Source organism: Natator depressus, chromosome 6 (assembly GCF_965152275.1).
Source record: "Natator depressus isolate rNatDep1 chromosome 6, rNatDep2.hap1, whole genome shotgun sequence".
Classification (NCBI taxonomy): Eukaryota; Metazoa; Chordata; order Testudines; family Cheloniidae; genus Natator; species Natator depressus.
In genome coordinates, this window is record NC_134239.1 from 848480 (window position 1) to 874568 (window position 26089).

The 26089-nt window shown below is 66.7% G+C and overlaps 4 protein-coding genes across 4 annotated transcripts in view; 1 reads left to right on the forward strand and 3 right to left on the reverse strand.

The window, feature by feature from the left end:
• Positions 1-2934, reverse strand: part of HIRIP3 (HIRA interacting protein 3) — a 5708-nt gene extending 2774 nt beyond the window's left edge. The window contains 5 exon segments of the mRNA XM_074954162.1: positions 195-530; positions 1969-2139; positions 2211-2237; positions 2239-2332; positions 2785-2934. Coding sequence (XP_074810263.1) covers positions 195-530; positions 1969-2139; positions 2211-2237; positions 2239-2332; positions 2785-2849 — 693 coding nt within the window. The 5' untranslated portion in view covers positions 2850-2934.
• Positions 2935-3165: 231 nt separating this feature from the next.
• Positions 3166-6536, forward strand: INO80E (INO80 complex subunit E). Its single transcript, XM_074954163.1, has 6 exons — positions 3166-3297; positions 3671-3741; positions 3937-4111; positions 4899-5015; positions 5685-5798; positions 6165-6536. Exons 1-6 carry the CDS (start codon positions 3217-3219, stop codon positions 6366-6368), a joined length of 762 nt encoding a protein of 253 aa, XP_074810264.1. The 5' UTR covers positions 3166-3216; the 3' UTR covers positions 6369-6536.
• Positions 6537-6931: 395 nt separating this feature from the next.
• On the reverse strand, positions 6932-14019 carry DOC2A (double C2 domain alpha). Its single transcript, XM_074954209.1, is given in 16 exon segments — positions 6932-7210; positions 7467-7561; positions 7723-7806; positions 8016-8156; positions 8158-8174; positions 8745-8762; positions 8764-8805; positions 9578-9651; positions 9654-9703; positions 10251-10360; positions 10828-10886; positions 10889-10901; positions 12263-12342; positions 13232-13264; positions 13267-13494; positions 13936-14019. Coding segments are annotated over 15 exon segments (1179 nt in total). The 5' UTR covers positions 13490-13494; positions 13936-14019; the 3' UTR covers positions 6932-7070.
• Positions 14020-21843: 7824 nt separating this feature from the next.
• Positions 21844-26005, reverse strand: TNFRSF12A (TNF receptor superfamily member 12A). Its single transcript, XM_074956722.1, has 5 exons — positions 25898-26005; positions 23648-23749; positions 23241-23372; positions 22912-22966; positions 21844-22490 (listed from the first exon to the last, which is right to left on the reverse strand). The coding sequence occupies exons 1-4, from the start codon at positions 25968-25970 to the stop codon at positions 22914-22916; spliced, it is 360 nt and encodes a 119-aa protein (XP_074812823.1). The 5' UTR covers positions 25971-26005; the 3' UTR covers positions 21844-22490; positions 22912-22913.
• Positions 26006-26089: the final 84 nt, after the last annotated feature.

Consider the following 26089-nt stretch of genomic DNA (forward strand, 5'->3'; position numbering starts at 1 on the left):
CAGTGGCAGTTGGTAATCCCGCTTTGGAGGTGCCGCTGGGGAGCCGCCCCGGACGCCTGGGGTCCCACCCCCACCCCAGGCTCAGGGGGAGCTGCAGGAAACCGCCCTCCATGCCTGGGTCCCACGGCTCTGGGGGCACTGCAGACCCCCTAGGGGAGCCGCCCTGGACGCCTGGGTCCCATCCCCCACCTCACCTTTCCCTTCTTGCGCCGGGAGCCTGGGTTGGGGCTGTTGTTCTCATCCTGCGCGGAGGAGGAGGAGGAGGAAGAGTCTTCGTCTGTCTCGGAGCTGCCCCTCTGCCTCGCCTTCCCCTCCTCCTCAGCCTTCAGCCTCGGCTTACGCTCCTCTTCCTCGCTCTCGCTGCCCCGCTCAGCCTTCCCCCTTCCCTTCCTCCCCGTCTCCTTCCTGCTCTTACCCTCCTCCTCCTCCTCGCTCCCCCGATTCCTCCTCACTCTGGGCCTTCGTCCTCCTCTTCTTCCTCTCCAGCTCCACCTTTCTTCGCTCCCTTCGTCCCTGCCGACTTCCGGCTCCTACCCTCCTCTTCCTCACTCCCTGATTCCTCCCCCTTCTGCGCCTTCACCCTGCCCCTCTTCCTGCCTCCCCACCTCCTCAGCCTCGCTATCGCTCCTCCGCTCGGCCTTCTTTGTTCCCTTCTTCCCTGCCGACTTCCGGCTCCTACCCTCCTCTTCCTCGCTCCCCGATTCCTCCCCCTTCTGAGCCTTCACCCTGCCCCTCTTCCTGCTCCCCACCTCCTCAGCCTCGCTATCGCTCCTCCGCTCGGCCTTCTTTGCTCCCCTCTTCCCTGCCAGCTTCCGGCTCCTACCCTCCGCTGACTCGCTCCCCGATTCCTCCCCCTTCTGAGCCTTCACCCTGCCCCTCTTCGTGCTCCCCACTTCCTCAGCCTCACTATCGCTCCTCCACTCGGCCTTCTTTGCTCCCCTTTTCCCTGCCGGCTTCCAGCTCCTACCCTCCCTTCTCGCTCCCTGACTCCTCCTCTCTTTGAGACTTTGTTATCTTCTCCTTGTTCTCTTCCTCCTCACTATCACTCCATCTCCCTGCCTTCCTTGTTCCCTTCTTCCCCTGCCCCTTTTCTACTCTGACCCTCCTTCTCTTCCACCTCGGAGTCGCTCCCACTTCCTTCCCCAAGCCTTCATCCGCCCCTTCTTCTTGCTGTCCCCCTCCTCCTCGCTATCACTCCTCCGCTTGGCCTTCCTTGTTCCCGTCTTCCCTGTCTGCTTCTGCCGCTTCGACTCCTCCTCCTCCACTGCTGATTCGCTCCCCGATTCCTCCTTCCCTCTGAGCTGTGATCCCCCCGTTCGCTTTCCCCTCCTGCTCCCCACAGTCACCCCTCCGCTCTGCCTCTCTCGCTTGTTTCTTCCCCGGCCGGTCCTGCGCCTTGGCGCCCTCTGTTCTCCTCGGGGGCTGCTTCATTCCCTTGCTCCCAGCTGCGCACTCAGAGTCACTCTCTCTGCCAGTGCCACCCCGCCGGGTTGTCTCTCTGCAGAGTCCCCCTCGTCCTCCCACGATCCTGTGTGCCTGGATTCCCAGCATCCCCCTGGGCAGCAGCCAGTTTCGGCTTCCTCGAATCAATCCCAGAATCCTCCCCATCAGAACTGGCCTCTGGAAACCAGACGGGAGAGAAGGGGTTTAATTGAGCGCTGGGACACATGGAGCTGGGCACACAGGGACCCCCCACCTGGCGCTGGGACGTGGCCCCTCTGGGGTGGGGGCTGGGCACACGGGGACCCCCCGCCCGGCGCTGGGACGAGGCCCCTCTGGGCGGGAGGGGGGGCACACGGGGACCCCCCGCCCGGCGCTGGGACGAGGCCCCTCTGGGGCGGGAGGGGGGGCACACGGGGACCCCCCGCCCGGCGCTGGGACGAGGCCCCTCTGGGGCGGGAGGGGGGGCACACGGGGACCCCCGCCCGGCGCTGGGACGTGGCCCCTCTGGGGCGGGAGGGGGGGCACCTGCTCACCAGAACCCTGATCCAGTCGCTGTTTCTTTCTCGCCGTGTCCTTGGGGCCTCCCCCCGACGAGTCGGAGCCGCTGCGGGGTCGCTTCTCAGCCCCGGCTTCAGGGACGTCCCGGGTGTTCTCGGGGTTCGGGGACCCCCCGTCGGAACTGGAATCATCCAGCTGCTAGGAAAGACCAATGAGGTTATACAGGAAACCCACCGCCGCCGAGCCTCCCTTGCCGAACCCCCCCTCACCTGCATTCTCAGCAGTTCCTCCTCCACCTAGCTGCTTGAGCAGCTCCTTCTCCTCCCGCATCAGGCTCTCGCGGCCCACGTGGGCCAGGTACTTCCTCCGCACCATGGCCAGCGTCAGCATGCTGCAGGCACAGGGGAGACGGGGGTTTAGAGAACCCAGGAGTCCGGGGTCCTGGTCCCCTGCTCTAACCCACTGAACCCCTTCCCACCCAGAGACCCAGCAGTCCGGCCTCCCACAATCCTTTGCTCCCCCCCACCAGCCCCAGGGAACCCAGGTGTCCCGGGCTCCCACAATCCTTTGCTCCCCCCACCGGACCCCTCGAGAACCCAGGTGTCCGGGCTCCCACAATCCTTTGCTCCCCCCCACCGGACCCCTCGAGAACCCAGGTGTCCGGGCTCCCACAATCCTTTGCTCCCCCCCACCGGACCCCTCGAGAACCCAGGTGTCCGGGCTTCCACAATCCTTTGCTCCCCCCCACCGGACCCCTCCAGAACCCAGGTGTCCGGGCTCCCACAATCCTTTGCTCCCCCCACCGGACCCCTAGAGAACCCAGGAGTCCGGGCCTGGGGGCACCTGAGGTCCGGGCTGCCCTGGAAGAGCCCGCGAGTGAAATCCCGCATCTCCCGCTCCGCAGCCATCGCCTGGCCGCGTCTTTCCCGCCTTCTGAGCCCGTCCGGCCACCGTAGCGCGGGGGCTGATGGGAGGTGTGGCGCTGCCTGGTCACGGGCCAATGGGGAGCGGGCGCGGGGGCTGACGGGAGGTGTGGCGCTGCCTGGGAACGGGGCCAATGGGGAGCGGGCGCGGGGGCTGACGGGAGGTGTGGCGCTGCCTGGAACGGGCCAATGGGGAGCGGGCGCGGGGGCTGACGGGAGGTGTGGCGCTGCCCTGGGAACGGGCCAATGGGGAGCGGGCGCGGGGGCTGACGGGAGGTGTGGCGCTGCCTGGGAACGGCCCGTGGGCAGCTAGACCCCGCCCCCGCGCGGGGGATGCCGGGAGCCGCCGGCGATGAACGGGGCGAGGCGGAGCCCGGCGGCCTACAAGCGGCGCTACCGGGCCCTGAAGCGGCGCCTGAAGCTGCTGATCTACGTGAGGGGCGGGGCCGGCGGGGCGGGAGTGGGGGGGTCACGGGGGGCGGGGCGAGGGGCGGGAGTGGGGGGGTCGCAGGGGGTGGGGCGAGGCGGGGGGGTCACGGGGGGCGGGGCGAGGGGCGGGAGTGAGGGGGTCCGCAGGGGGGTGGGGCGAGGGGCAGGATTGGGGGGTCACGGGGGGGCGGGGCGAGGGGCGGGAGTGAGGGGGTCGCAGGGGGCGGGGCGAGGGGCGGGGAGTGGGGGGTCACGGGGGGCGGGGCGAGGGGCGGGAGTGGGGGGGTCGCAGGGGGGTGGGGCGAGGGGCGGGAGGGGGTCGGAGGGGGCGGGGCGAGGGGCGGGGCCAGACCCGGCGCTAACGCCCCCCCCCCCAGGAGCAGGAGTGTTTCCAGGAGGAGCTTCGCAAGGCCCAGAGGAAGCTGCTGAAGGTGTCGCGGGATAAAAGGTAACGGGGGGAGCCAGGGTTGGGGGGAGTGAGGGGCACCGGCAGAGCGGGAGGGGAATGGGGGGCTGGCAGTGGGGCAGGGGCGGGCCTGGGGGTGGGAGTGAGGGGCACCGGCAGAGCGGGAGGGGGGTGGGGTGGGGCGGGGGCTGCGGGGGGGGATCTGGGGGTTTCTGACTCTGGTTTTTTCCTGCCCAGCTTCCTGCTGGACCGGCTGCTGCAGCACGAACACGTGGACGAGGAATCATCAGGTGCGGGGGGCGGGGGGGACCCTCCTGAGCTCGGCCCCCTTAGGTGCCTCCCTGCTCCTGTCCTGTGGCCCCCCCGGAGCCGGGCTGGGGGTGTCCCGGACCCTCTCCTGGTGCTTAGCAGGGTTCGGGGCGCCTGGGGAGACGTCTTGGGTGCAGGGATCTGGAGCCGGGTGCAGTTGGGGCGTCTTTGGGGTCCTGGGGCGCTGGCATGTGGGGGATGGGTGCGCTATGAGGGGGCCTGAGGTGGGGAGAAGTCCCTGGCTGGGGCTCAGTCCATTGGCTGAGGGGAGGGGCTGGCGTGTGTTGGGGGTCACAGCTCAGAAGCGGATTTCAGGGGAGGGGTCAGGGAGGGCCACGGGGGGGCAGGTTGTCATGGGATTTGGGGGCATCTGTGAGCGTTGAGGAGAAGGTGCAGTGAGGGGCACAGGTCATAAGAGGATTTGGGGGGCTGCACATCAGGGGAGGGGCAGTGGCTGAGGAGGGCAGGGGCTGTTTGTTAATGGGGGGACAGTTGGGGGCTGGGGGGTGTCTGTCAATGGGGACAGGCCGGAGCGTGGTTCAGAGCAGGCTGTGGGTGCTGGGGAGAGGGGACACAGGGTGGTTTGGGGGGGCTGGAGGGGTGTCTTCCCTTATTAACCTTCCCCCATTGCCGTTCCAGACTCGGAGCCACAGCCTCCACAGAGAACAGTGATGGGAGGGGCCAAAGGGGGGCGGAGCCACAGCCACTGAAGAGGTGAGTATAGGCCCCGCCTTCCCTTGGGGTGGGGTCTGTGCCAGAATCCAACATGGCTGGCCTGGTTTGCTGGGTAGAGCTGCCATCTTTAATATGGGCAGGGATGGGCTTGTGCCAGTATGTGACATGGCTGCCGTGGCAAACTTCTTGTGTCTGTCTCTCTTTTCCCCCTCCAGGAAGCGGAGCCCCAGCTTGGCGGAGCCTCGTCCCCATCGTCCTCTGGCCTCTCTCTCCAGGCGACCTCGGGCTTCCCCCTGCAGGGCTCGGGGGCGCCCTCCCCGTACCTAAGCTCGGTGAGTGACCCCTCCACTGTAGGGAGTATGGGGCCAGAATCCAATATGGTCTCCAGACTGGGGCTGTGGGGGGTGATGTGATCTCTGCCAGTAGCCAATATGTCTGCCGTAGCTTCAGGACAAGCCTCACCTTCAATAGAGACGATGTCTGTGCCAGTATCCAACATGGCTGCCTTGACCGTGTGGTAGAGCTGCCATTTTTAATATGGGCAAAGATAGCATACTGCCAGTATCCAACATGGCTGCCTTGGCTTCGAAGGCAGAGCCCCCAAGGGCGTCAGCTGAGTGGGGAGGTGCCACCCCCTCCCTTCCACCCAGTCGCTCCGTGGGGGTTCCCAACCTTGCAAGTGCAGTTGTCGAGCAGTGAGTCTCTGAGGTAAAGCCAGCTGTGGGTGTCGGCTGTCCCGTGGGGGGCGCTGGGAAGCATGCCTTAAGGTAGTGTGCGTCTGCATTGGAGGGGGGGCATTAGGGGATGTGCCCCCCCCTGCTGCGGGTTGGGTGTGTGCGAGAGGCGGTGTTGCGTGTTGTCGTGTGGGTGATGGGGCGTGTGTGGGGGTGTTGGGTGCATTGTGGGGGGGAGAGTTGTGTCCATCTCACAGTGTCCCCCCCATTCTGTCACTGTCACCTTTTCTCCATCCCTTCCTGTATTTCGCCTTCCCCCCACCCCAGCTGGCCTCCCCCCCTACAGCCCGTTTCCCTCTGAGTACCTGGCGCCAGAGCCCGGTGCCCCCGCCCCGAACGTGCCGCCCCGAGCGACGGGCCAAAGGCACCCGCAAGTTAAAGGTACCGCCTGGCCGGAGGGGAGGGAGGGGTCATGTGTCTGGGGGGGGGTAGGGGGTGAGAGGTAGGGTGGCACTGGAGGAATCGGGGAGATTGGGAGTGGGGGGGTGGGGTAACGGGGAGGGGAAGGACGTGCAATGCAGGGATGGGGGGCATGAAGGAGGCAAGCCTGGAACATGTGGGTTTACTTTGGGGGGTGGTTCAAGTGTGGGGTTAAGGAGGGAGAGGATGGGGGTTATTGGAGGGAGTTTGGGACAGGTGGGGGGTTTGTGGGGGAACATGGAGGAGGTATTAGGGGGTGTAAGGCGCTGGAGGTGCTGGGCTGTGGGCAGTGGCCCCCTCCACTTCCCCTCCCTCTCTCCCTTACAGATGTCCCTGACACCGGCCACCCATCCCGACTGCTCAGTGGTGGGGGTCTCCCCTTCTCCTCGCCCCGGGGGGGCCCCCTGGCTTCCCTCTCCTCCAAGCTCCCGCCCCCCACCATTCTCAGCACCGTGCCCCAGCAAATGTTCAGTGACGCGGGGGAGGGGAGTGGCGAAGACCCCCTGGACGGGGATGACGAGCTTGTCATAGATATCCCGGAATAGGTCGTTTGGGGGGCAGCCCCCCAGATACACACATCTCAGCACTGTGGTGGGACCCCCAAGAGGCCCCCAAGTTTATTTCACATCCATTCCAGTTTGCATTAACAGGCTCCAGACATGCAAATTAACCAAATAAACAGGATTTTGGTATAAAAACAGTGTCGGGGCAGCTTCAGTGACCCTGATGCCCCCCAACCCTCCCTGGCCCCCCTGAAATCCCAGAAGCCCTTAGAAGAAAAGCCACAGAATGAGGCTGGTGGTTTCGCGGGACCCTCCTGGTGCAAATGACCCTTTTAGAAACCGTCTTGTAAAAAACGGTGCAGAAAAAGGATGCCCCTTTAAGAGCAGGAGTAGATTTTTGACTGCAGACAAAAAAAATTCCTTTAAAGGGGAAGGTGCTAAAGTTGGTTCTTGAAAGGAGGGGGGTGTGGGAGGGGAAGGAGGGGCTAGTTTCCCACCAATTTGAATACTGTTGTGCATAATTTTATTTTGCAGCAAGTGACAATTTGCATATGAGGCATAGAGGGGTGGAGTCAGTCCCCCCGCCCCCAACCCCGACCTAAACCAAACAGCCCCCCAGACAGACACAGCACAGAGGGGGTGGGTTTCTTCCTGCCCCCGTGTAAACATGCAAGAGTCCTCGTGCAAAGGGCCCCCGCTCCTGTAAGCGGCGGGCGGGGCTGGCGGCCAATCAGGGCGCGAAGGCCGAGGATTCTGGGAGCTCGTTGGTCAGCGGGTGCCAGCGCTCCCAGCGCCGGTCGGGGGCCTGCAGGCAGCCCAGCCAGTGCCGCAGCCGCTCGCCCTTGGAGCCCGCCCCCAGCATCGTGCCGCCTGCGGGGAGAGGGCGTTAGGGGTGACCCAGGCCCAGCCCCACGGCGCCCCTTCCCCTGCCCCACGGTGCCCTAGGCCCAGCCACCTTGCCCTCCCCCCCCCCCCAGGCCGAGCTTGCTCTCTGCCCCACAGCGCCTCTTACCCAGCCACCCTGTCCCCTGCTAGGCAGCCCCCACAGCGCCTCCTGCCAGGCTGCGGCCCCCTGCCCCACAGCGCCCCCTGCTGAGCCTGCCCCTGCCCCCGGCGCCCCCCTCACCGATGAAGTCGTTGGATTTCCCGATGTCGTAGTCCCAGACCGTGATCTCCAGGGATTTCTGCGCCAGCTCCGATTGGTCGATTTCGTAGAAGAATTCCTGGGGGGGGGGGGTCGGTCGGTCAGGCCGGGTTCCCCCCCCAGCCTTGCCACCCCCTCCCACAATCCCTTGCTCCCTCCCCCAACAGCGGGGGGCCTTACAACAAACTGTACGGGTGCTCTGGGGCTTACCCCTGCCCCCCCACGTGGTGCCCCACCCTCCTCGTTATATTCGGGGTTCAGCGTTTTCTTCTTCACGCTCGTTTTGTGCTTCGATTTCTTCTCCATGTCTGGTTTGAGGTACCTGCCCAGAGAGACGCACAATGAACCCAGGAGTCCTGGCTCTCCCCCCGCCACTGCACCCACCCCCTTCCAGAGCCGCGAGAAAACCCAGGAGTTCTGGCTCCCTCCGCCCCCCAGCCACTGCACCCCCTTTCCCCACCCCTCAAACTCCCAACTGCCCATGTTTGCCCTGCTGCACCCCTCCCCCCCAGCCGAGCACCCCCAGCTCACGTTTTGACGTAGGGGTCGGAGTAGCCGTTGACGTCCATGGCGGCCAGGTGGGCACAGCGCAGAATTCCTACCAGCAGCCCGCGGCGCTCGGAGCTGTACGTCAGCGCCAGCAGGATCCGGCCCCGCTCCTCCAGCTCCCCACTGCTCTGCCTGCTCCAACTGCGGGGTGGGGGGCAGCTCGTCAGTACCCGCATGCTGCCACTGGGGGGAGGGGACCCAGGCATCCGGGACGGCTCCCTAGGGGCCCCGCGGCGCTCCCAGGGACTGGGACGGGAATGGGACCCAAGCCTCTGGCATGGCTCCCCGGGGGCCCCTGCGGTGCTCCCAGAGACACGAACGGGGAATGGACCCAGGCGTCCGGGACGGCTCCCCAGGAACCCCACGGCGCTCCCAGGGACTGGGACGGGGATGGGACCCAGGCGTCCAGCATAGCTCCCCAGGGGCCCCATGGCGCTCCCAGAGACTAGACTGAGGGATGGGACCCAGACGTCCGGGACAGCTCCCAGGGCCCCGCGGCGCTCCCCAGAGACACGAATAGGGAATGGGACCCAAGCGTCCGGGATGGTTCCCCAGGGACCCCATGGCGCTCCCAGAGACTAGACTGAGGGATGGGACCCAGGCGTCCGGGACAGCTCCCCAGGGGCCCCTACAGCGCTCCCAGAGACTGGGATGGGAATGGGACCCAGGCGTCCGGGGGAGGGATAACCGGCATGGGGGGAGGGGTCCTACCTCTCTGAGGTAACAGGAAGATTCCTCGCAGTGCGGCCGACATGGCGGACGGGGAGGCCAGCTGGGTGGGGGGGCAGCGGGAGAAGGACAGTCACAAAAACAGCTCCCGCACGACACCCGCCCCCCCCCGCACATCTGGAAAGGCAGTGACCGCTCCAGCACAGCTGGGCCATCTCTGGGGAACATCTGGAAAAGGACTCGAGTCTAAAGCACATCTGGGAGGTGACCCGCGGGAACATTCTGGAGCCTGGGCTGCTACTCACTGATATTCCGGGGGGCGAGGGCAATGTGGGGGCGAGCAGATGCTCTGGGACAGGTGGAAAGTATGCGGGTCACATCAGGCATCAGGGCCGGCAGCGTCAGGGGGGAACATCTGGAATCAGGGAGCGGACACATCTGGGAGCCGTTCCGGGGAAGCTCTGGACAGAGGGGTGTGGGTCTAGCCTGTGGAACATCTGGACAGGCTGTAGGTGTGGGGGGAGGGGTGGCTGTAAAACACCTGGAAGTGTCCTGGTCACATCTGGCATGTCCCAGGGAAGGGGGCTGTCAGTGCCTGGGTCACAGCCGGAAATAGTGGACGGCGGTGGTTATTTTACATCCCGGGGAACAGCTGGAAAAGGGAGCAGCTGCTAAAGCCCGTCTGGCTAGTGCCCTGGGGAACATCTGGGACCGGGGCCACAGCCCAGACAATGGCCCCAAAGGAAGGGGCCACGGGGAACAGCTGGGGAGGAGGCCGGCTGCCTAGAGGGAACAGCTGGAAGTGGGGTGGCCGCTCACGCACCGGGAATGTCCCGGGGGCACATCTGGCCGGGGGGAGGGGCCCGGGGTCTCACCGGAATCTGGGGTTCCAGGCAGATGTTGAAATGCTTCTTCTGGGCCGGCTTGAGGCGCCGCAGGGGCACCCGGGTCTCCCGATGAACTCGTTATGGGTCAGCTTGTCCTCGTCACACACCGAGACCCTGGGGGGAGACGGGGAGTCAGGGGGGCTGCGGGTCGGCAGTGAGGGGCGCCGTGGGGGCAGGGGGCTGCGGGTCGCAGTGAGGGCGCCGTGGGGCGGGGGCTCGCCGTGGGGCGGGGGCTGCGGGTCGCAGTGGGGGCGCCGTGGGGCGGGGGCTGCGGGTCGCAGTGAGGGCGCCGTGGGGCGGGGGCTCGCCGTGGGGCGGGGGCTGCGGGTCGCAATGAGGGCGCCGTGGGGTGGGGGCTGCGGGTCGCAGTGGGGGCGCCGTGGGGCAGGGGCTCGCCGTGGGGCGGGGGCTGCGGGTCGCAATGAGGGCGCCGTGGGGTGGGGGCTGCGGGTCGCAGTGAGGGCGCCGTGGGGCGGGGGCTGCGGGTCGCAGTGGGGGCGCCGTGGGGCAGGGGCTCGCCGTGGGGCGGGGGCTGCGGGTCGCAATGAGGGCGCCCGTGGGGTGGGGGCTGCGGGTCGCAGTGAGGGCGCCGTGGGGCGGGGGCTGCGGGGCGCAGTGAGGGCGCCGTGGGGCAGGGGCTCGCCGTGGGGCGGGGGCTCACCGCAGGGGTTTCCGGGCCATGTCCTCCCCGGTGATGCCCGTGTAGGTCAGCCCCTCGTCCCACACCGGGTTGAGCGTATTCCGCTGCGTTCGCGTCTTCAGCTTGTTGGCCTGGGGGCGGGAGGGGTCAAGCGGCTGGGGGGGCCCGCGCCCCCGGGGCCGGGAGGGGCCAAGCGGCGGGGGGCCCGCGCCCCCGGGGCGGGAGGGGCCAAGCGGCGGGGGGGCCCGCGCCCCCGGGGCGGGAGGGGTCAAGCGGCAGGGGGGCCCGCACGGACCGGTCCAGCCGGCGCGGGGGGGGAGGAAGCAGGGGGGCCCCGCACACACGAAAGGGCCAGGCGCAGCCGGCGGCTCCAGGGCGAACTGGCCGGGCCCAGCTGGCCCCGTGTGGACGGTGAGGGCCCGGGGTACGGACCCGTATGGACCCGGGCGACTCAGGACAAACCGGAGACCCCAGGGAGCCCACTGCAGAGCCGCAGAGACCAGTATGGCCAGGTTGGGGGCCGAGGAGCCCAGGGAGGTAGGTGGGGGGTTCAGGCCCTGGGGTGTGAGGGGCACAATGCGGGGGGGGGGGTATTTACCTTGCAGGCCCCCGGCAGCAGGTGAAGTTTGACGTAGGGATCGGCCAGGCCATTAAATCCATCGGCTTCAGCCCCTGGGGGCGGGGGAAGAGAGAGGTCAGGCCCCCCCAGCTCCCCTACTGTCCCCCAACTTCCCTGGGCTGCCCTCACCTGCACCATGCATGCGCCCTCCCCAGTGACCCCCAACCCCCTTCCCCCCGATGCACTCGGGCCCCCAATGGCTCTGCCCCGAATCAGCCCACTCCACCCCCCCAGGGGCTCCCCCCAGACTATCCTCCCAGGGGCTCCCCCCACCCAGTTCACAGCCCGGAGCGAACCGGGGCCCAGCATGGGGCGGTCGGGCAGAGAGCTGAGCCTGAGGGCTCGGGGGCAGGGCTGGGCGGGGGGCGGCGGGGGCTGCGGGTCAGGAGTGAGGGGCACCGGCAGGGCTGCGGGGGGGGCTGCGGGTCGGGACTGAGGGGCACCAGCAGGGCGGGGGGTTGCGGGTCGGGAGTGAGGGCACCGGCAGGGCGGGGGGGGCTGCGGGTCGGGAGTGAGGGGCACCGGCAGGGCGGGGGGCTGCGTGTCGGGAGTGAGGGGCACCGGCAGGGCGGGGGGGCTGCGGGTCGGGAGTGAGGGGCATCGGCAGGGCGGGGGGCTGCGGGTCGGAGTGGGGGGCACCGGCAGGGCGGGGGGCTGCGGGTCGGGAGTGGGGGCACCGGCAGGGCTGGCAGGGGGGCTGCGGGTCGGGAGTGAGGGGCACCGGCAGGGCGGGGGGCTGCGGGTCGGGAGTGGGGGGCACCGGCAGGGCGGGGGGCTGCAGGGCGGGAGTGGGGGGCACCGGCAGGGCGGGGGGCTGCGGGTCGGGAGTGAAGGGCATCGGCAGGGCGGGGGGCTGCGGGTCGGGAGTGAGGGGCACCAGAGGGCTGGCAGGGGGGCTGCGGGTCGGGAGTGGGGGGCACCGGCAGGGCTGGCAGGGGGGCTGCGGGTCGGGAGTGAGGGCACCGGCAGGGCGGGGGGGCTGCGGGTCGGGAGTGGGGGGCACCGGCAGGGCGGGGGCTGCAGGGCGGGAGTGGGGGGCACCGGCAGGCCCAGTCCCCAGGTTCCCCATCCTGAGGCTCCCTTCTGCGTTGCCATGGCAACACAGATGCCCGTGGTACCCAGTCTTGGCAGGTTGCCGGGATACTTATGGATGCAACATTCCCGGCCGCTGGGGATTGGTGAGGTGGGAGGGAGCCCCGAGGGGTGGATGGAAGGGATGGGGGCAGGACGGGGCTCGGGGGAGACCCCCCATTCCAGTGGGTTTAGCTGGGAGCGAAGAGAGAAAGGGGGGGCGGGGCTGGAGCCGCAGGGAGATTCTCAGCGTCCTCCCGGCCTTTCATGACATGGAGCCGCAGCCGGAGGAGACATGTCTGCACGGGGGCTGCGGGGTCGGGAGTGAGGGGCTCCGGGGTACCTTGGCCCGCAGGACGGTGCAGGTCAGGGTGCAGCTGTCGGGGTCATAGAGCAGGTCAAACTCCAGGGTCCCCAGAGCCGCTGGAGGAAAGAGAATTAGAATCAGTCAGAGACCCCCCCGCAACCCTCCCCACTCTGCTGTCCACCCCGCCCTGCTTATCAGCTACTCATCCCCCACCCCCTCTATCTTCCTACCCCCCACAGCCCCGGAGCTACCAACCTACATACCGAATCTACCCCCAGCCACCCCCTTCTCCTACTACTATCTATCTATCTATCTATCTATCTATCTATCTATCTATCTATCTATCTATCCCCATCCACCCCATCTATCTATCTATCTATCTATCTATCTATCCCCATCCACCCTATCTATCTATCTATCTATCTATCTATCTATCCCCATCCACCCCATCTATCTATCTATCCCCATACACCCCACTCTATCTATCTATCCCCATCCACCCTATCTATCTATCCCCACACACCCCACTCTATCTATCTATCTGTCTGTCTGTCTATCCCCATCCACCCCATCTATCTATTCCCATACACCCCCACTCTATCTATCTATCTATCTATCTATCTATCTATCTATCTATCCCCATCGACCCCCTCTGTCTATCTATCTATCCCCATCCACCCATCTATCTATCTATCTATCCCCATCCACCCTATCTATCTATCTATCTATCTATCTATCTATCCCCATCCACCCCATCTATCCGTCTATCTATCCCCATACACCCCCACTCTATCTATCTATCTATCTGTCTGTCTGTCTATCCCCATCCACCCATCTATCTATCTATCTATCTATCTATCCCCATCCACCCCATCTATCTATCTATCTATCTCCCTCCGGGACGCCTGGGTTTCACTGCCCAGCCCTGTGGGGGGGGGCGCTGCAGGGCCCCCCAGGGGGACCCGTCCCGGACGCCTGGGTCCTCCCTCTCTCCCGAGCGCGTACTGGTGTCATCGGAGTCGTAGCTGTCGGCCTCGTGGTCGTAGCCCTGCTCGGCGGGCCCGGGGGCGGTGTCCAGGGGGGCGGGCGGGCGGCAGGGCCCCCCCCAGTCCTGCGCGGGCCCCTCCCCGGGGCTGGCGGGCGGGGGAAGTAGTCCGAGATCCGGCGGATGGGGCGGATGGGCCCGGGGCACACGTCGATGGCCATGTGCTCTCGATCGGCACCGGGGGCTTGTCCCGACCCCCGCCCCGGCCGGACATGCATGCGCCCTGGGGGGGGGGCGGGGGGGTCACCGGCTGCAGGGGGTCATCGCCCTCCCTCTGCAGGGCCCCCCAGCTCCACCTCCTCCCCCACTGCCCCTGCAGGGTCCCCCATCTCCACCCCCTCCCACACCCTCTGCACTGCCCCCCAGCTCCATCTCCCTCCCCCACTGCCCCCCAGCTCCACCCCGTCCCCCCACCCTCTGCACTGCCCCCAGCTCCACCCCCCTCCCACACTGCCCCTGCAGTGCCCCCCAGCTCCACCCCGTCCCCCACACCCTCTGCACTGCCCCCCAGCTCCACCCCCTCCCACACTGCCCCTGCACTGCCCCCACCTCCATCCAGCTCCCCTACAGCCCCTGCACTGCCCCCCAACTCCACCCCCTCCCCCACTCCATCCCCTTCCACAACCCCCTCCCCTGCCCCTGCCTCCAACTCCCCCCCCCTTACCTGCTCCCTTCTCGCCGGCACAGGTCGCTGTTGGGATCGCGCCTGGCGGGATGAGGGAGCCGGAGGATCGGCGGGGGGGCAGCGGGGGGCGGGATCCTGGAGCGCGCGCGGGGGGGGGAGTTCCAGAGGGGGCGGGGTTCGGCGGACAGACAGACAGACCCGGCTGGGGTTCGATGGGGAGACACGGGGGCTACAGGGGAAACCCAGAACCGTGAATTCACCCCAAAATGCCCTGATTCGGCTGCGAGGGGAGGGGGGCGGGGCTGGGAGCCAGGACGCCTGGGTTCTCTCCTGTAATTAAATAAAGCAAGAAACAGAGTTTGGTACAGGGTCAGCCGGTGCCCCTCACTCGCGACCCACAGCCCCTGCTAGTCCAGCCCTGCCGGTGCCCCTCACTCCCGACCCGCAGCCCCCCGCTAGCCCAGCCCTTCTCCCCCCAGCCCCGCCGGTGCCCCTCACTCCCGACCCGCAGCCCCCTGCCCCCCCCAGCCCTGCCCCCCAGCCCTGCCGGTGCCCCTCACTCCCGACCCGCAGCCCCCTGCCCCCCCAGCCCTGCCCCCCAGCCCTGCCGGTGCCCCTCACTCCCGACCCGCAGCCCCCTGCCCCCCCCAGCCCTGCCCCCCAGCCCTGCCGGTGCCCCTCACTCCCGACCCGCAGCCCCCTGCCCCCCAGCCCTGCCGGTGCCCCTCACTCCCGACCCGCAGCCCCCTGCCCTCCCCAGCCCTGCCTGCTCACAGGACAGATAAATGTGGGATTCTCTCTCCCAGGGAATATACCTGGGAGATTCAGAGATTTCATATCTCCCCCTCTCCCGGCCCCCCCCCACTCCCCCCGCATCCATGTTGCCATGACAACTCCGAACCTGGTCCAATTCCAGACCGGGAATGAGATACGCTGCGGACTGACATTTCCCGAGAGAATCAACCAGCGGAGCCAGCTGCAGAATGCGGGGTGGGGGTGTGTGTGTGTGTGTCTCGGACTCCTGGGTTCTCTCCCCAGCCGGGGGAGGGCGGGGGGCTGGGTCTCTGGGGTGACAGGCAGGGAATCAATTTCATGAACTGTCCAAGCAGGAGGCTGCGGGGCGGGGGAGCCGGGCTAATCAGGGATGGAAGCAGCTTTCGGGGGAGCGGGGGCGGCAGGCGGAGACCCAGGAGGTGGGCGCTGGACGAGGAAGGAGAGCGGCTTGGGAGAAGAGGAGAAAACAATTTCTGGCTCCCCCAACCCCCAGCTCTGCCGGTGCCCCTCACTCCCGACCCGCAGCCCCTGCTAGCCCAGCCCTCAGCCCCTCCAGCCCTGCCGGTGCCCCTCACTCCCGACCCGCAGCCCCCTGCTAGCCCAGGCCTGGGCCCCCCAGCTCTGCCGGTGCCCCTCACTCCCGACCCGCAGCCCCCTGCTAGCCCAGCCCTCAGCCCCTCCAGCCCTGCCGGTGCCCCTCACTCCCGACCCGCAGCCCCCTGCTAGCCCAGGCCTGGGCCCCCAGCTCTGCCAGTGCCCTCACTCCCGACCCGCAGCCCCCTGCTAGCCCAGGCCTGGGCCCCCCAGCTCTGCCAGTGCCCCTCACTCCCGACCCGGCCAGCCCCCTGCTAGCCCAGGTCTGGGCCCCCCAGCTCTGCAGGTGCCCCTCACTCCCGACCCGCAGCCCCCTGCTAGCCCAGGTCTGGGCCCCCCCAGCTCTGCAGGTGCCCCTCACTCCCGACCCGCAGCCCCTGCTAGCCCAGGCCTGGGCTCCCATGAATTCCCTTCTCTTTACTATTCCTGGAAGTTAGTTCACACCAACCCCCGATGCTTTTTCACAATGCAGCAGCTTGATATTTTGGTTATAAACCCCTGTTGGTGGGGGAGTTCGGAGACTGGGGACTGGGCAAAAAACCAGCTTTTATGGCTTCCCTTCTCAGAGCGCGGCCGGCGCCCCCCACTCCCGACCCGCAGCCCCCTGCCCAGCCCAGCCCTGCCCCCCAGCCCTGCCGGTGCCCCTCACTCCCGACCCATAGCCCCCTGCCAGCCCAGCCCTGCCCCCCAGCTCTGCCGGTGCCCCTCACTCCCGACCCGCAGCCCCCTGCCAGCCCAGCCCTGGCACCCCCCGCCGGCGTTTCTGGTGCCCTTTCATGTCTGGCGGATGTGACCGGCTGCGGGTGGCGCAGGGCCAGGCGGTGTCTGGGGCTGATTGATGGCAGCCGGGCTGCGGGGACTCGCCGGGCTCGGGGCTGGCACGTTTTCAGCTCAGAGGAACGTGGCTCCTGGCGCGTCGTCGCGGCTCCCGTCCTTGGCTCCGGGGAAAGTCAGCCCCCGGCGCAGAGCGGAGCCGGGCCGGGGCTGGGCCCAGAGCAGGGTGAGCCAGGGACGCGGGCCGGGGGAGCAGGGGGCAGGAAGCGGGATCGGGGCAGGGGTGCTGTAGAACCAGGGAGGGAAGGGAGCAGTTCCAGACTGAGCTGGGCGCCAGGACTCCTGGGTTCTCTCCCCGGCTCTGGGAGGGGGCTGGAGGCTCGTGGTTAGAGTGGGGGCAGGGCGGGGAGCCCGGACAGGCTGTGGAAAGCGGGGGCTGAGAATTCCCTTCATGGCTCTAGGTCACTGGAGTTTTTCCACTTGCTGTTTCCAGCCAATTGGCAAATGCCCCCATGAGACTCGCTTGTCACAGTAACACAGACTAGTGGAACCCAGGCGTCCCGGGCTCCCAGCCCCCGCTGCTTTAGCCACTAGCCCCCACTTCCTCCCAGAACTGGGACAGAACCCAGGCGTCCTGAGATCCCAGGGCAGTGATGCCAGGCTGTCACACGCTGCAGGTCGATCCGAGTCAGAGACACGGAGTGATAATGACCCCCCCTTCCCTCCTGCCCAGCCAGCCAGGCCCTGCCCCATGCCCTGTTCCCCGCCCCCCTGAGCCAGCCAGGCCCTGCCCCATGCCCTGATCCCCGCCCCCCTGAGCCAGCCAGCCCGCCCCATGCCCTGTTCCCCGCCCCCTGAGCCAGCCAGGCCCTGCCCCATGCCCTGTTCCCCGGCCCCCTGAGCCAGCCAGGCCCTGCCCCATGCCCCGTTCCCCATCCCCCAAGCCAGCCAGGCCCTGCCCCCTGGCCCATCCTGCCCCTGAGCCAGCCAGGCCCTGCCCCATGTCCCGTTCCCCATCCCCCAAGCCAGCCAGGCCCTGCCCCCTGGCCCATCCTGCCCCCCTGAGCCAGCCAGGCCCTGCCCCATGCCCTGTTCCCCGCCCCCCTGAGCAGCCAGGCCCTGCCCCATGCCCCGTTCCCCATCCCCCAAGCCAGCCAGGCCCTGCCCCATGCCCCTGTTCCCTGGCCCCCTGAGCCAGCCAGGCCCTGCCCCATGCCCCGTTCCCCATCCCTCAAGCCAGCCAGGCCCTGCCCCGGCCCATCCTGCCCCCTGAGCAGCCAGGCCCTGCCCCATGCCCCGTTCCCATCCCCAAGCCAGCCAGGCCCTGCCCCCTGGCCCATCCTGCCCCCCTGAGCCAGCCAGGTCCTGCCCCATGTCCCGTTCCCCATCCCCCAAGCCAGCCAGGCCCTGCCCCCCTGGCCCATCCTGCCCCCCTGAGCCAGCCGGGCCCTGCCCCAGGGCCGGCTGGGAGCCGGCGCCCCCTGGAGGGAACAGCCCCTTATGGCCTGTGTCTAGATGCCTGCAAAGCGGGGCGATCTCCGCTGTACCCCGCGCCCCATGTCTGGGCTGGCGGCTCAGATGCAAACATGTTTTGTACCCGTGCAGGGCTCTGCCTATGTCCTGGGGACTCCGCCAGCGGCTCTGCCTGGCATCGCTAATTAGGAGCCGGAGGGTGGAGGGGCGGGGGGGGGGCTGAGCTGTATGTCTGGGGCCCAGACTGTCTGACCTTTAAAATCCTCTCTCAGAAAGGTCCCCCCTGCCCTGGCTCCAGTCCGGCTCCTCGTCTACCTCGTTCCTCCAGCCGCCCCGGGAGCCCTCTGAGGCGCTGACAGGTCGTTAAAGCTGGACGGCTTTGAATTTAGCTTTTTCTCAGGAGATGCAGACACCTCTGGGGTGGGGCAGGGGCTGGTTACACAAGGAGCCCTGGCCCGGCGCTGATCTGTGGCCCCTCCACAGAGGGTGGGGCCGGGCCCACGGGGACCCCGGCCTAGGCTGAGTTGCAACCACCTCTGGGGAGGGACGCAGGGGGCTGGTGTCCTGGGGTCCCTGGGCGATGCTCTGACCTGCTCCCCACAAAGCCAGGCCCAGACTCTGGGGAAGACTCCTCTCGGGAGCAGCCTGTCTGCAGGACACACAGCTCACCCGGCTCCACCTTCCTGGGTCTGACCTTGGAGCATTCAGCCTCCTCTGCCCCTCCCTGCGCTTCCCACAGCGAGTCCGCCCAGGCGGGGTCCTGGGGAAGCCAGAGGGTCCTGCCCCCAACTCCGCAGTCAGACCTGACTCTCAGCCAGCCGGGGAAACAGAAGGTTTATTAGACGACAGGAACATGGTCTAACACAGAGCTTGTAGGTGCAGAGAACAGGAACCCTCAGCTGGGTCCATTTTGGGGGGCAGGGAGCCAGACAACCCTGTCTGCCCTTCACTCCTCGTCCCCAGCCAGCCCCAAACTGAAACTCCGTCCTCTGGGCTTTGTCCCTGTCCCTGGCCAGGAGGCACCGGATTCCTTTGTTCTCCCAACCCTTTAGCTCTCACCTTGCAGGGGGAAGGCCCAGGCCATCAGGTGCCAGGAAACAGGGTGTCGGCCATTTATGTACCCTGGCCCTTTGCAACAATCACACCCCCACCACGTGGAGAGTTCAGAAATGCCTAGGGGAAACTGAGGCACCCCTACAGTATTCAGAGGAAACGTTAAGAACAGTCCCACTTCATCCACAGATGGGCACATGGGGACCCCTGGCCCGGGCTGAGATGCAGCTGCCCCTGGGGAGGGACGCGGGGGGCTGCTTGTCGAGGGTTTTTTCTGGCCCATTCCCACCCACTCCTCTCCGGCTATATCTGTCCCTCCATCTGGCTGGGTTTATAGCTCCCAGCACAGAGTGCGGCTTTCTGTCCTCTCCACACCCCTGCCAGATTGTGTCCCCAGTTCTGCCCCCCCGCCCCCCTGCTGCTGCCCCCGCCCCACCTGGGGAGATGAGGCGTCTGTTGCTGGAACCCAGGAGTCCGGGGATCTTGGGCCCAAGCCCAGCGCTGGAACGATGGAGCAGATCCCGACCCCCCCCCACCGCCACTGAGAAACACAAGACTCAAGCCGCGCCCCAGGTCGGGCGAGGGGTCCCCACGTGCCCCCCCACAGGGGCCTGTCCCAGGGCCGGGGGGGGGAATCCCCGTGTCCCTCCCCCACAGGGGCCTGTCCCAGGGCCGGGCGAGGGGTCACCGTGGGCCCAGCCCCCCCCATAGAGGCCATGTCCCAGGGCCGGGAGGGGGTCCCCGTGTGCCCAGCCCCCCCCACAGGGGCCTTTCCCAGGGCCGGGCGAGGGGTCCCCATGTGCCCAGCCCCCCCACAGGGTCCTGTCCCAGGGCCGGGGGGGTCCCCGTGTCCCTCCCCCCAGGGGCCTGTCCCAGCGGGGGGGGTCCCCGTGTGGAGCGAAGGGGTGCAGAAGCTGCAGACCAGTTGGGGCGAAGCCGGGGCCTTGCAGTAACAGAAAGCGGCCACAGGATGGCGACAGAACCCAGAAAATGCGAACAGAAGAGGGGGTGATTGGCGAACAGTCCTGACCTGTAGCCTTGTGCACAGCTCTTGAACCCAGGCGTCCGGGCTCCCAGCCTGCCCCCCGCTCTAACCCACCAGCCCCTAGTCCCCTCCCAGAGCCGGGGAGAGAACCCAGGCGTCCTAGCTCCTAGCCCCACCCCCTCTAACCCATTAGCCCCCGTTCCCCTCCCAGACCTGGGGAGAGAACCCAGGAGTCCTGGCTCCCAGCCCTCCGGCTTTCTGTGCCCAGCGACTCTGGGCTCCCAGACCCCCCCCCCCCCCCCCCCGGCGCTAACTCATCCCCGCTTCACAGAAGCCCTGAACTTAAGAATTTCCCTTTGGCAAAGGCCCTGGCTCGCGCCCACTCCAGGGAGTTAACCCTTTCCGAGCCGACCCCCCGGGCATGGGTCCTGGCCCCCCAGCTGCCCCCACCTCTGGGGGGGGCGGGGGAGATAGGGGATCTGGGCTGAATCCATCTCAGCTGGGGAGCCAGGACGCCTGGGTTCTTTGCAGGGGGAGTGGGGTCTGGCGGTTAGAGCAGGGGGGCTGGGAGCCAGGACTCCTGGGTTCTCACCCCAGCTCTGGGAGGGGGGTGGGGTCGGGTGGTTAGAGCAGAGGGGGCTGGGGAGCCCGGACGCCTGGGTTCTGTCCCCGGCCGGAGTGCCGCTGTTTCTATAAATAGCCCCTTTTCTCGGGCTGCCTCCTGCCTTGGCCCGGGCGGGGTTTCTCCTGGGTTGCGCCAGGCCGGTGCATTCCTGCCGCATGACGCGCGGCTCGGGCCGGCGGCCCCCACTTCCCTGCTCCCGCCTCCCACCTCCTGCCTCCCGCCTGGCACGGGCCGAGTCCTGCTGCGAGCTTCCCCCGGCAGTGCCCCGGCAGTCTCCCCAGAGCGCTGCGAGCGGCCCCCCAGAGCACTGCCCCCCCCAGCAGGGGGCTCCAGCTTCGGGACTCTCCCTGCACCAGTGACCAGCCAAGGAGCTGGTGCTGTTAGCTTCCCCACAGCAGTGCCCTCAGCTTCTTGGCTCCGGCTGGCTGTGGTCCTGGACTCCCAGGGCGGCTGAGTCACTGGAGGGGGAGGCTGGGGGGTGAAGCAATGGGTCAGGAATGCAGGAGCTGCTGGGGTGAAAGTGAGCCGGGGGGTGAGTCAGAGGTGGGGGGATGGGAAGGAATGAATGCAAAGTGGAAAGCGAGGGAGTGAGGCAGAGACTGAAAGGGAAGAGAGGGAACGGGAAAAAGAGGGAAAAGACTGAAAGAGAAAGCGAGGAAAGAAAGATGGGGAATGAGAAACAAAGGGAAAGAATTACAGTTTTTCATGAGGGGCAGAAGGAATGAGAAAATGAAGCAAAGGAAGAGAGGGAATGGGGAAAGGGGGAAGAATGAAAGAAGGGAGCCATTGAGAGAAAGGGAACGAGGCAAAGAAGAGGGAAAGGAAGGAAGGGAAAGAGACAGGAAGGAGAGAATGAAAGAGGAAGAGGAAGAAAGGGGTGAGAAATGGAGGGGCAGGCGGAGGAATGAAAGGGAAGAGACAAAGCCCCCACCCCCTGCCCCCAGGGAGAGACCCCACAGAGAGCTGGGAGAGGGGACGTGGGCTGTTTCCCCTCTAGGGGGCACCGGCTCGGATCCATCTCCAAGCTCAACGTTCAATTTAAAAATTACGATTTTATTGTAATTCTCTTGAAACCACAAAGTTTGATTCCTTCGGCGCCAGCCAGTTTCTTACTAGAGCCGCAGGTTAAACGCTGTTAGCGCGAACGACATAAATAGACACATGGGGACGGGGGGGGCTGGGAATTTAGGTGGATGCCACAAAAATAGCAGCTCCAAACCCTGCCACTTCGGTGGCCCTGCCACCCGTGGAGCAGCTCGTGGAAGACAGCAGGTGACTTATTCCGAGCTAGAAAAGGACCCCACCCCTGGGATACAGCCCTGCCCCCCCTCCCGGAGCTGGGGAGAGAACCCAGGCGTCCTGGCTCCCAGCCCCCACCCTGCTTTGAGAATTTAAACTTTTCTCAGACACATTTACACTGTCCCTATATACAGAGAATTCACTCCCATTCCAGGGCACGAACTGGTATTTCCGGGGTTGGGGAAAAGGGGGACGTGGGGGGGGGGAAAGACTCACTGGGGGGGCAGGGGTAATAGCCTGGAGAGGAAAAATGCCCCTCTCAGCAATACTGACCCCTTTGGATTTGTACACACACACACACACACACACACACACACACGTTTTGAGGTACCATTGGTTGACCCCCCCACCCCGAGGTTAAAATGTTCCTTAGAGTTACTTTACAGGGCCAGGGGCCTGGAATAGAGTGTCTGATTTTGGGGGGCACTGATCTGGGGGGGCAGTTCTACCCAAGATTTAAAGGCACCCCAAATCTCACACTGGCATGCTCCCAAAGGGACCCCAGATTCCTATACAGCAGCCCAAGATCTGAGGTTTGGGGTCACAGAGATCCACTAAATTTCAAAGGGACCCCAGTTTGCTTGACAGGGAACCCCCAAGATGTGAGCTTTGGGGTCTCGGGGAGGATCCCCTGTAATCTGAGGCAGATCCCTCCTTCCTAAGTCAGGGAAGTGCAAATTTTCCATGATTCCGGAGAGGCCCCAATATGGGGCATTAATGGGGAAACCTCCAGCCCCCCACCTCAAGGGCTGGGGCGGGCAGTATTTCAAGTGGACACCCCCCAATTTTTGCTAGCAACGCGATGTGTGAGGGGAAAATTTGGGGGTCTCCAGAAGCCCCACCAGAGCTGTGCAAAATAGAACATCCCCTCCCAATTCCAAGAGTCCTTTCTGGGGTACGGTGAAAATCAGGGTTTGGGGGGGATGTCGGTCAAAGGCTGCTGACGGGGCCCCTGCAGCGACCCAAGAGTTAACGGCTCCAATTCTGCCCCGTGGGTGCCCAGACTGGATGCGTCACCTGCCAGAGAGAGAACGAATAAACCAACCGACTGACCAGGGCAGAGCCACACGGCTGGGCTGGCAGGGGCTGCGGGTCGGGAGTGGGGGGCACCGGCAGGGCTGGGGGGCAGGGCTGGACTAGCAGGGGGCTGTGGGTCGGGAGTCAGGGGCACCGGCAGGACTGGAGGGGCTCAGGGCTGGGCTAGCGGGGGCTGTGGGTCGGGAGTCAGGGGCACCGGCAGGACTGGAGGGGCTCAGGGCTGGGCTAGCGGGGGCTGTGGGTCGGGAGTCAGGGGCACCGGCAGAGTTGGAGGGGCAGTGCTGGGCTAGCGGGGGCTGTGGGTCGGGAGCAAGGGGCACCGGCAGAGCTGGGGGGGCTCAGGGCTGGGCTGGCAGGGGGCTGCGGGTCGGGAGCGAGGGGCACCATGGATGTCTCTTACCATCAATCTATCAGCGACTCTTCGCCCGAGTGGCCTCCAGTCTCTTCTATGGGGGCTGGAAAGGAGATGTAGGGAGAGTTACTGGGGGTGTTGGGGGGGAGGTGGGGTGGGAGTCTGCGGAGGTTGGGGGGAAGTTTGGGGGGTTCTGGGAGGCCCATGGGCAGAATCAGGGTGATGGGGGCAGGTGGAGAGGGGGATTGGGTCTGGGATTTGGGGGAGAGAAAGATCTGGGGGGCAGGGGATGGGGTGGATGTGGGGGGCACAGGATGGGGGTTCAGGGAGTTTCGGGGCACAGGGTGGCTCTGGGATTCAGGGGGTGGGTCACTCACTGGTGAATTTCTCCCTCTTGCGGCAGTGGGCCCATAGCAGGGCCCCCCCCACCAGGCCAAGCACAGCGACTCCCCCCACAGTGCCCCCCACGGCCAGCCACAGCCGGGCGTCCTGGGACTGGGGCTCACCACCTGGGGGCAGACAGGAGAGAGCTGGGTTAATGGGGCGGGAAGAGGAAAAGGGGCTTCCCAGGACCCCCACTGGCCCCCGAGTCACCCCAGAGCAGCCGCCACCCAGAGCCCCTCCCCCCCCCAAGAATCACCCTCCACTCAGCCCCGCACCCCGACGCCCCCTCCCACCATCCTTGAGACCTCCCCTCCTCCATCTGCCCCCAGATCCCCCCACCACCTTGGCCGGAGCCCCAGTGCATTGTCGGTGTTGGGGGGCGGGTAGGGTGGGGACGTACACGTGGCGCAGAAATCGTTCTTGGTGCGCCGGAGGCAGATGGTGCAATCCATGCACTTGTCCAGGTCGGGGCTCCAGGACTGGCCCCCCGGGCAGGAGGTACCTGCGGGGGTGGGAAGAAGGGAACAAGGGACCAGGGGACGGAAGAATGAATAAACCCGAGTGAAAGAGGGGACCGAGGGAAGGAAAAATCAGAGACAGGAAAGAAAACGAAGGAGGGAAACAGGGAATGGAAGGAGAGAGATGAAAGAGGGAAACAATGAATGAAGGTGAAAGGCAAAGGAAGGAATAAACCAAAGAACGAATGACCCGGCAGAAAAGGAGGAATAGGCCCCCCCGAGCAGGAGAAAGACGGGGTGGGGGTCGAGAAGGGAAAGGAGGAATGGGAAAGGAAGGAAGGGGAGAAATGGAAGGAGAGAGGCGGAGGGCAGCGATGGACGGAGAGAAGAGAGAGAACAGAAAAAGTTAAAACTGTGAAAAGTACAAACCTGACCAGGGACCCTGTAACGTCGACGCCCCCAGGCTCCCCCCCCGGGCTCTGATCCCCCCCCCACATGACAAGGGGCCTATTTCCAGCGGGTGTACGTCAGGGGCAGATGGAGCCGGGGGTCACATTTCACCCCGACTCATGGGGAAGGAATGAACCCCGAAACCCAACCCCAGCGGTGCCAGGCTAGCAGGGCAGGGGGCTGCGGGTCGGGAGTGAGGGGCACTGGCACAGCTGGGGGGGGGGCAGGGCTGGGCTAGCAGGGGGCTGCGGGTCGGGAGTGAGGGGCACTGGCACAGCTGGGGGGGGGCAGGGCTGGGCTAGCAGGGGGCTGCGGGTCGGGAGTGAGGGGCACCGGCAGGGCTGGGGGGGTCAGGGCTGGGCTGGCAGGGGGCTGCTGGTCGGGAGTGAGGGGCACCGGTAGGGCGGGGGGATCTTCTGGAGAGGTCACTTCGGGGAGAGGGTGGGGGAGAAGAAATGGGGGGTTCATGGGGCAGACACTGAGGGAGGGGCTCGGAGCTGGGGGGCCAAAGGAGGATGGGGGCAGAGTATTTTGGAGACATGGGGGGGTCCGATCTTGGGGACGGCGGATCTGAGGGGGTGTACGGGGGGGGCCTGGGAGGATTTGGGGGTGGGGGAGGAGCAGAATTATTCTGGGGCAGGGAATTGGGGGGGCAGCGGATCCTGGGGGTCAGGGCGGCCGTGGGGGATGGTGGGGTGCAAGGGGCAGAATGTTTTGGGGGGCTGCAGCGAAAGGGATTCGGGGGGGCGCAGAGTTGGGGGAGGGGCTGGGGCAGATCCCCCCCACTGGACAATCCAGAATTGCTCAACAGCCCCGCCCCCTGTGACGTGACGTCACGTCACGAGCCTGGTGACTCACCCCCGCCCCCCCCCGGCATATCCCATGAATGAAATCACCCGCCGCGCTAGGGTTCGTGTCCCCGAGCCCCGCCCCCTGCCGCGCACGTGGGGGGGGGGCTGCACGGAATCTGGGGGTCCCCAGGCCCCGCCCTCTCCCCTAGTTCCCGCCTCCTGGAAGGGGAGGTTTTTGGGGGGCTGCGCCTCGACTTCTGCTCCCTGAGCCCAGGGTTCCCCGCCCCCCCAATATTCCAGCTCCCCCATCGGCGGCCCCCCAATATTCCCGCTCCCCCACATCGCAGCGCCGGGGTCCTTCCAGACTGCGCCCCCACCCGCAAGCGGTAGCCAATGGGGAGGCGGGGAGGGGGCGTGGCCACATGGTCCCATTCATTAGAAAGGAACATGTGGGTCTAAGCCCCCGCCCCCCCCGGCACCAAACCAGCCTCCCCGCCCCCCAACCAATCACACAACCCCCCTCCCCCGCCAACCGCAGCCTCCCCCCCAACCAAACATCCTCCCCGCCCGGGAACCAGCCTCCCCACCCCCCTCCCAGTCACCCCCCCCCTCCCGCCAACCACACATCCCCCCCGCCCCGGGAACCAGCCTCCCCACCCCCCTGCCAGTCACCCCCCCCGCCCCGGGAACCAGCCCCCCCCGCCAGCCAGCCACGGCCTCCCTGCCCGGGCAAGGACACACCTGACCCCACCACCACGTCCCAACCCAGCTCCCAGAGCCCCCTGCAGCCCCCCGGCCCGGGACCCCGCTCAGACCCGCAGCCCCTCCCCCGATACCGCCCCCCAACTATCCCCACCCCACAGACACCGCACCCCCCCACTCAGCTACTCCCCGCCCCCACATCTCCCAGGTACCCCCCAGGTGCGTCCCGCAGGCCGGGACCCCCCTCACCTCCGGCCGGCTCGGCCCAGGCGCCCCCCAGAAGCACGAGCAGCACCATGACGAGGCCCCCCCAAGTCTCCATCGCTGGCGGCGGGTCCGGCGGCTCCTGTCCGGCGAGCGGGGTCTGAGCCGGTGACTCGACTTCCCAAACTTTAAACCCTTCCTGGCTCAGCCCAGAGAGACGCCCCCGCGGATCCGTCC

Coding starts and splice junctions, on each gene's coding strand:
- INO80E (XM_074954163.1), top strand. CDS start 3,217: ATGAACGGGGCGAGGCGGAGCCCGGCGGCCTACAAGCGGCGCTACCGG. Junction 3,742..3,936: donor AAGGTGTCGCGGGATAAAAG/GTAACGGGGGGA, acceptor TTTCCTGCCCAG/CTTCCTGCTGGACCGGCTGC. Junction 5,016..5,684: donor CCTCCCCGTACCTAAGCTCG/GTGAGTGACCCC, acceptor CCCCCACCCCAG/CTGGCCTCCCCCCCTACAGC.
- TNFRSF12A (XM_074956722.1), bottom strand. CDS start 25,970: ATGGAGACTTGGGGGGGCCTCGTCATGGTGCTGCTCGTGCTTCTGGGG. Junction 23,750..25,897: donor CTGGGCCGAGCCGGCCGGAG/GTGAGGGGGGTC, acceptor CCACCCCCGCAG/GTACCTCCTGCCCGGGGGGC. Junction 23,373..23,647: donor GAACGATTTCTGCGCCACGT/GTACGTCCCCAC, acceptor GTCTGCCCCCAG/GTGGTGAGCCCCAGTCCCAG.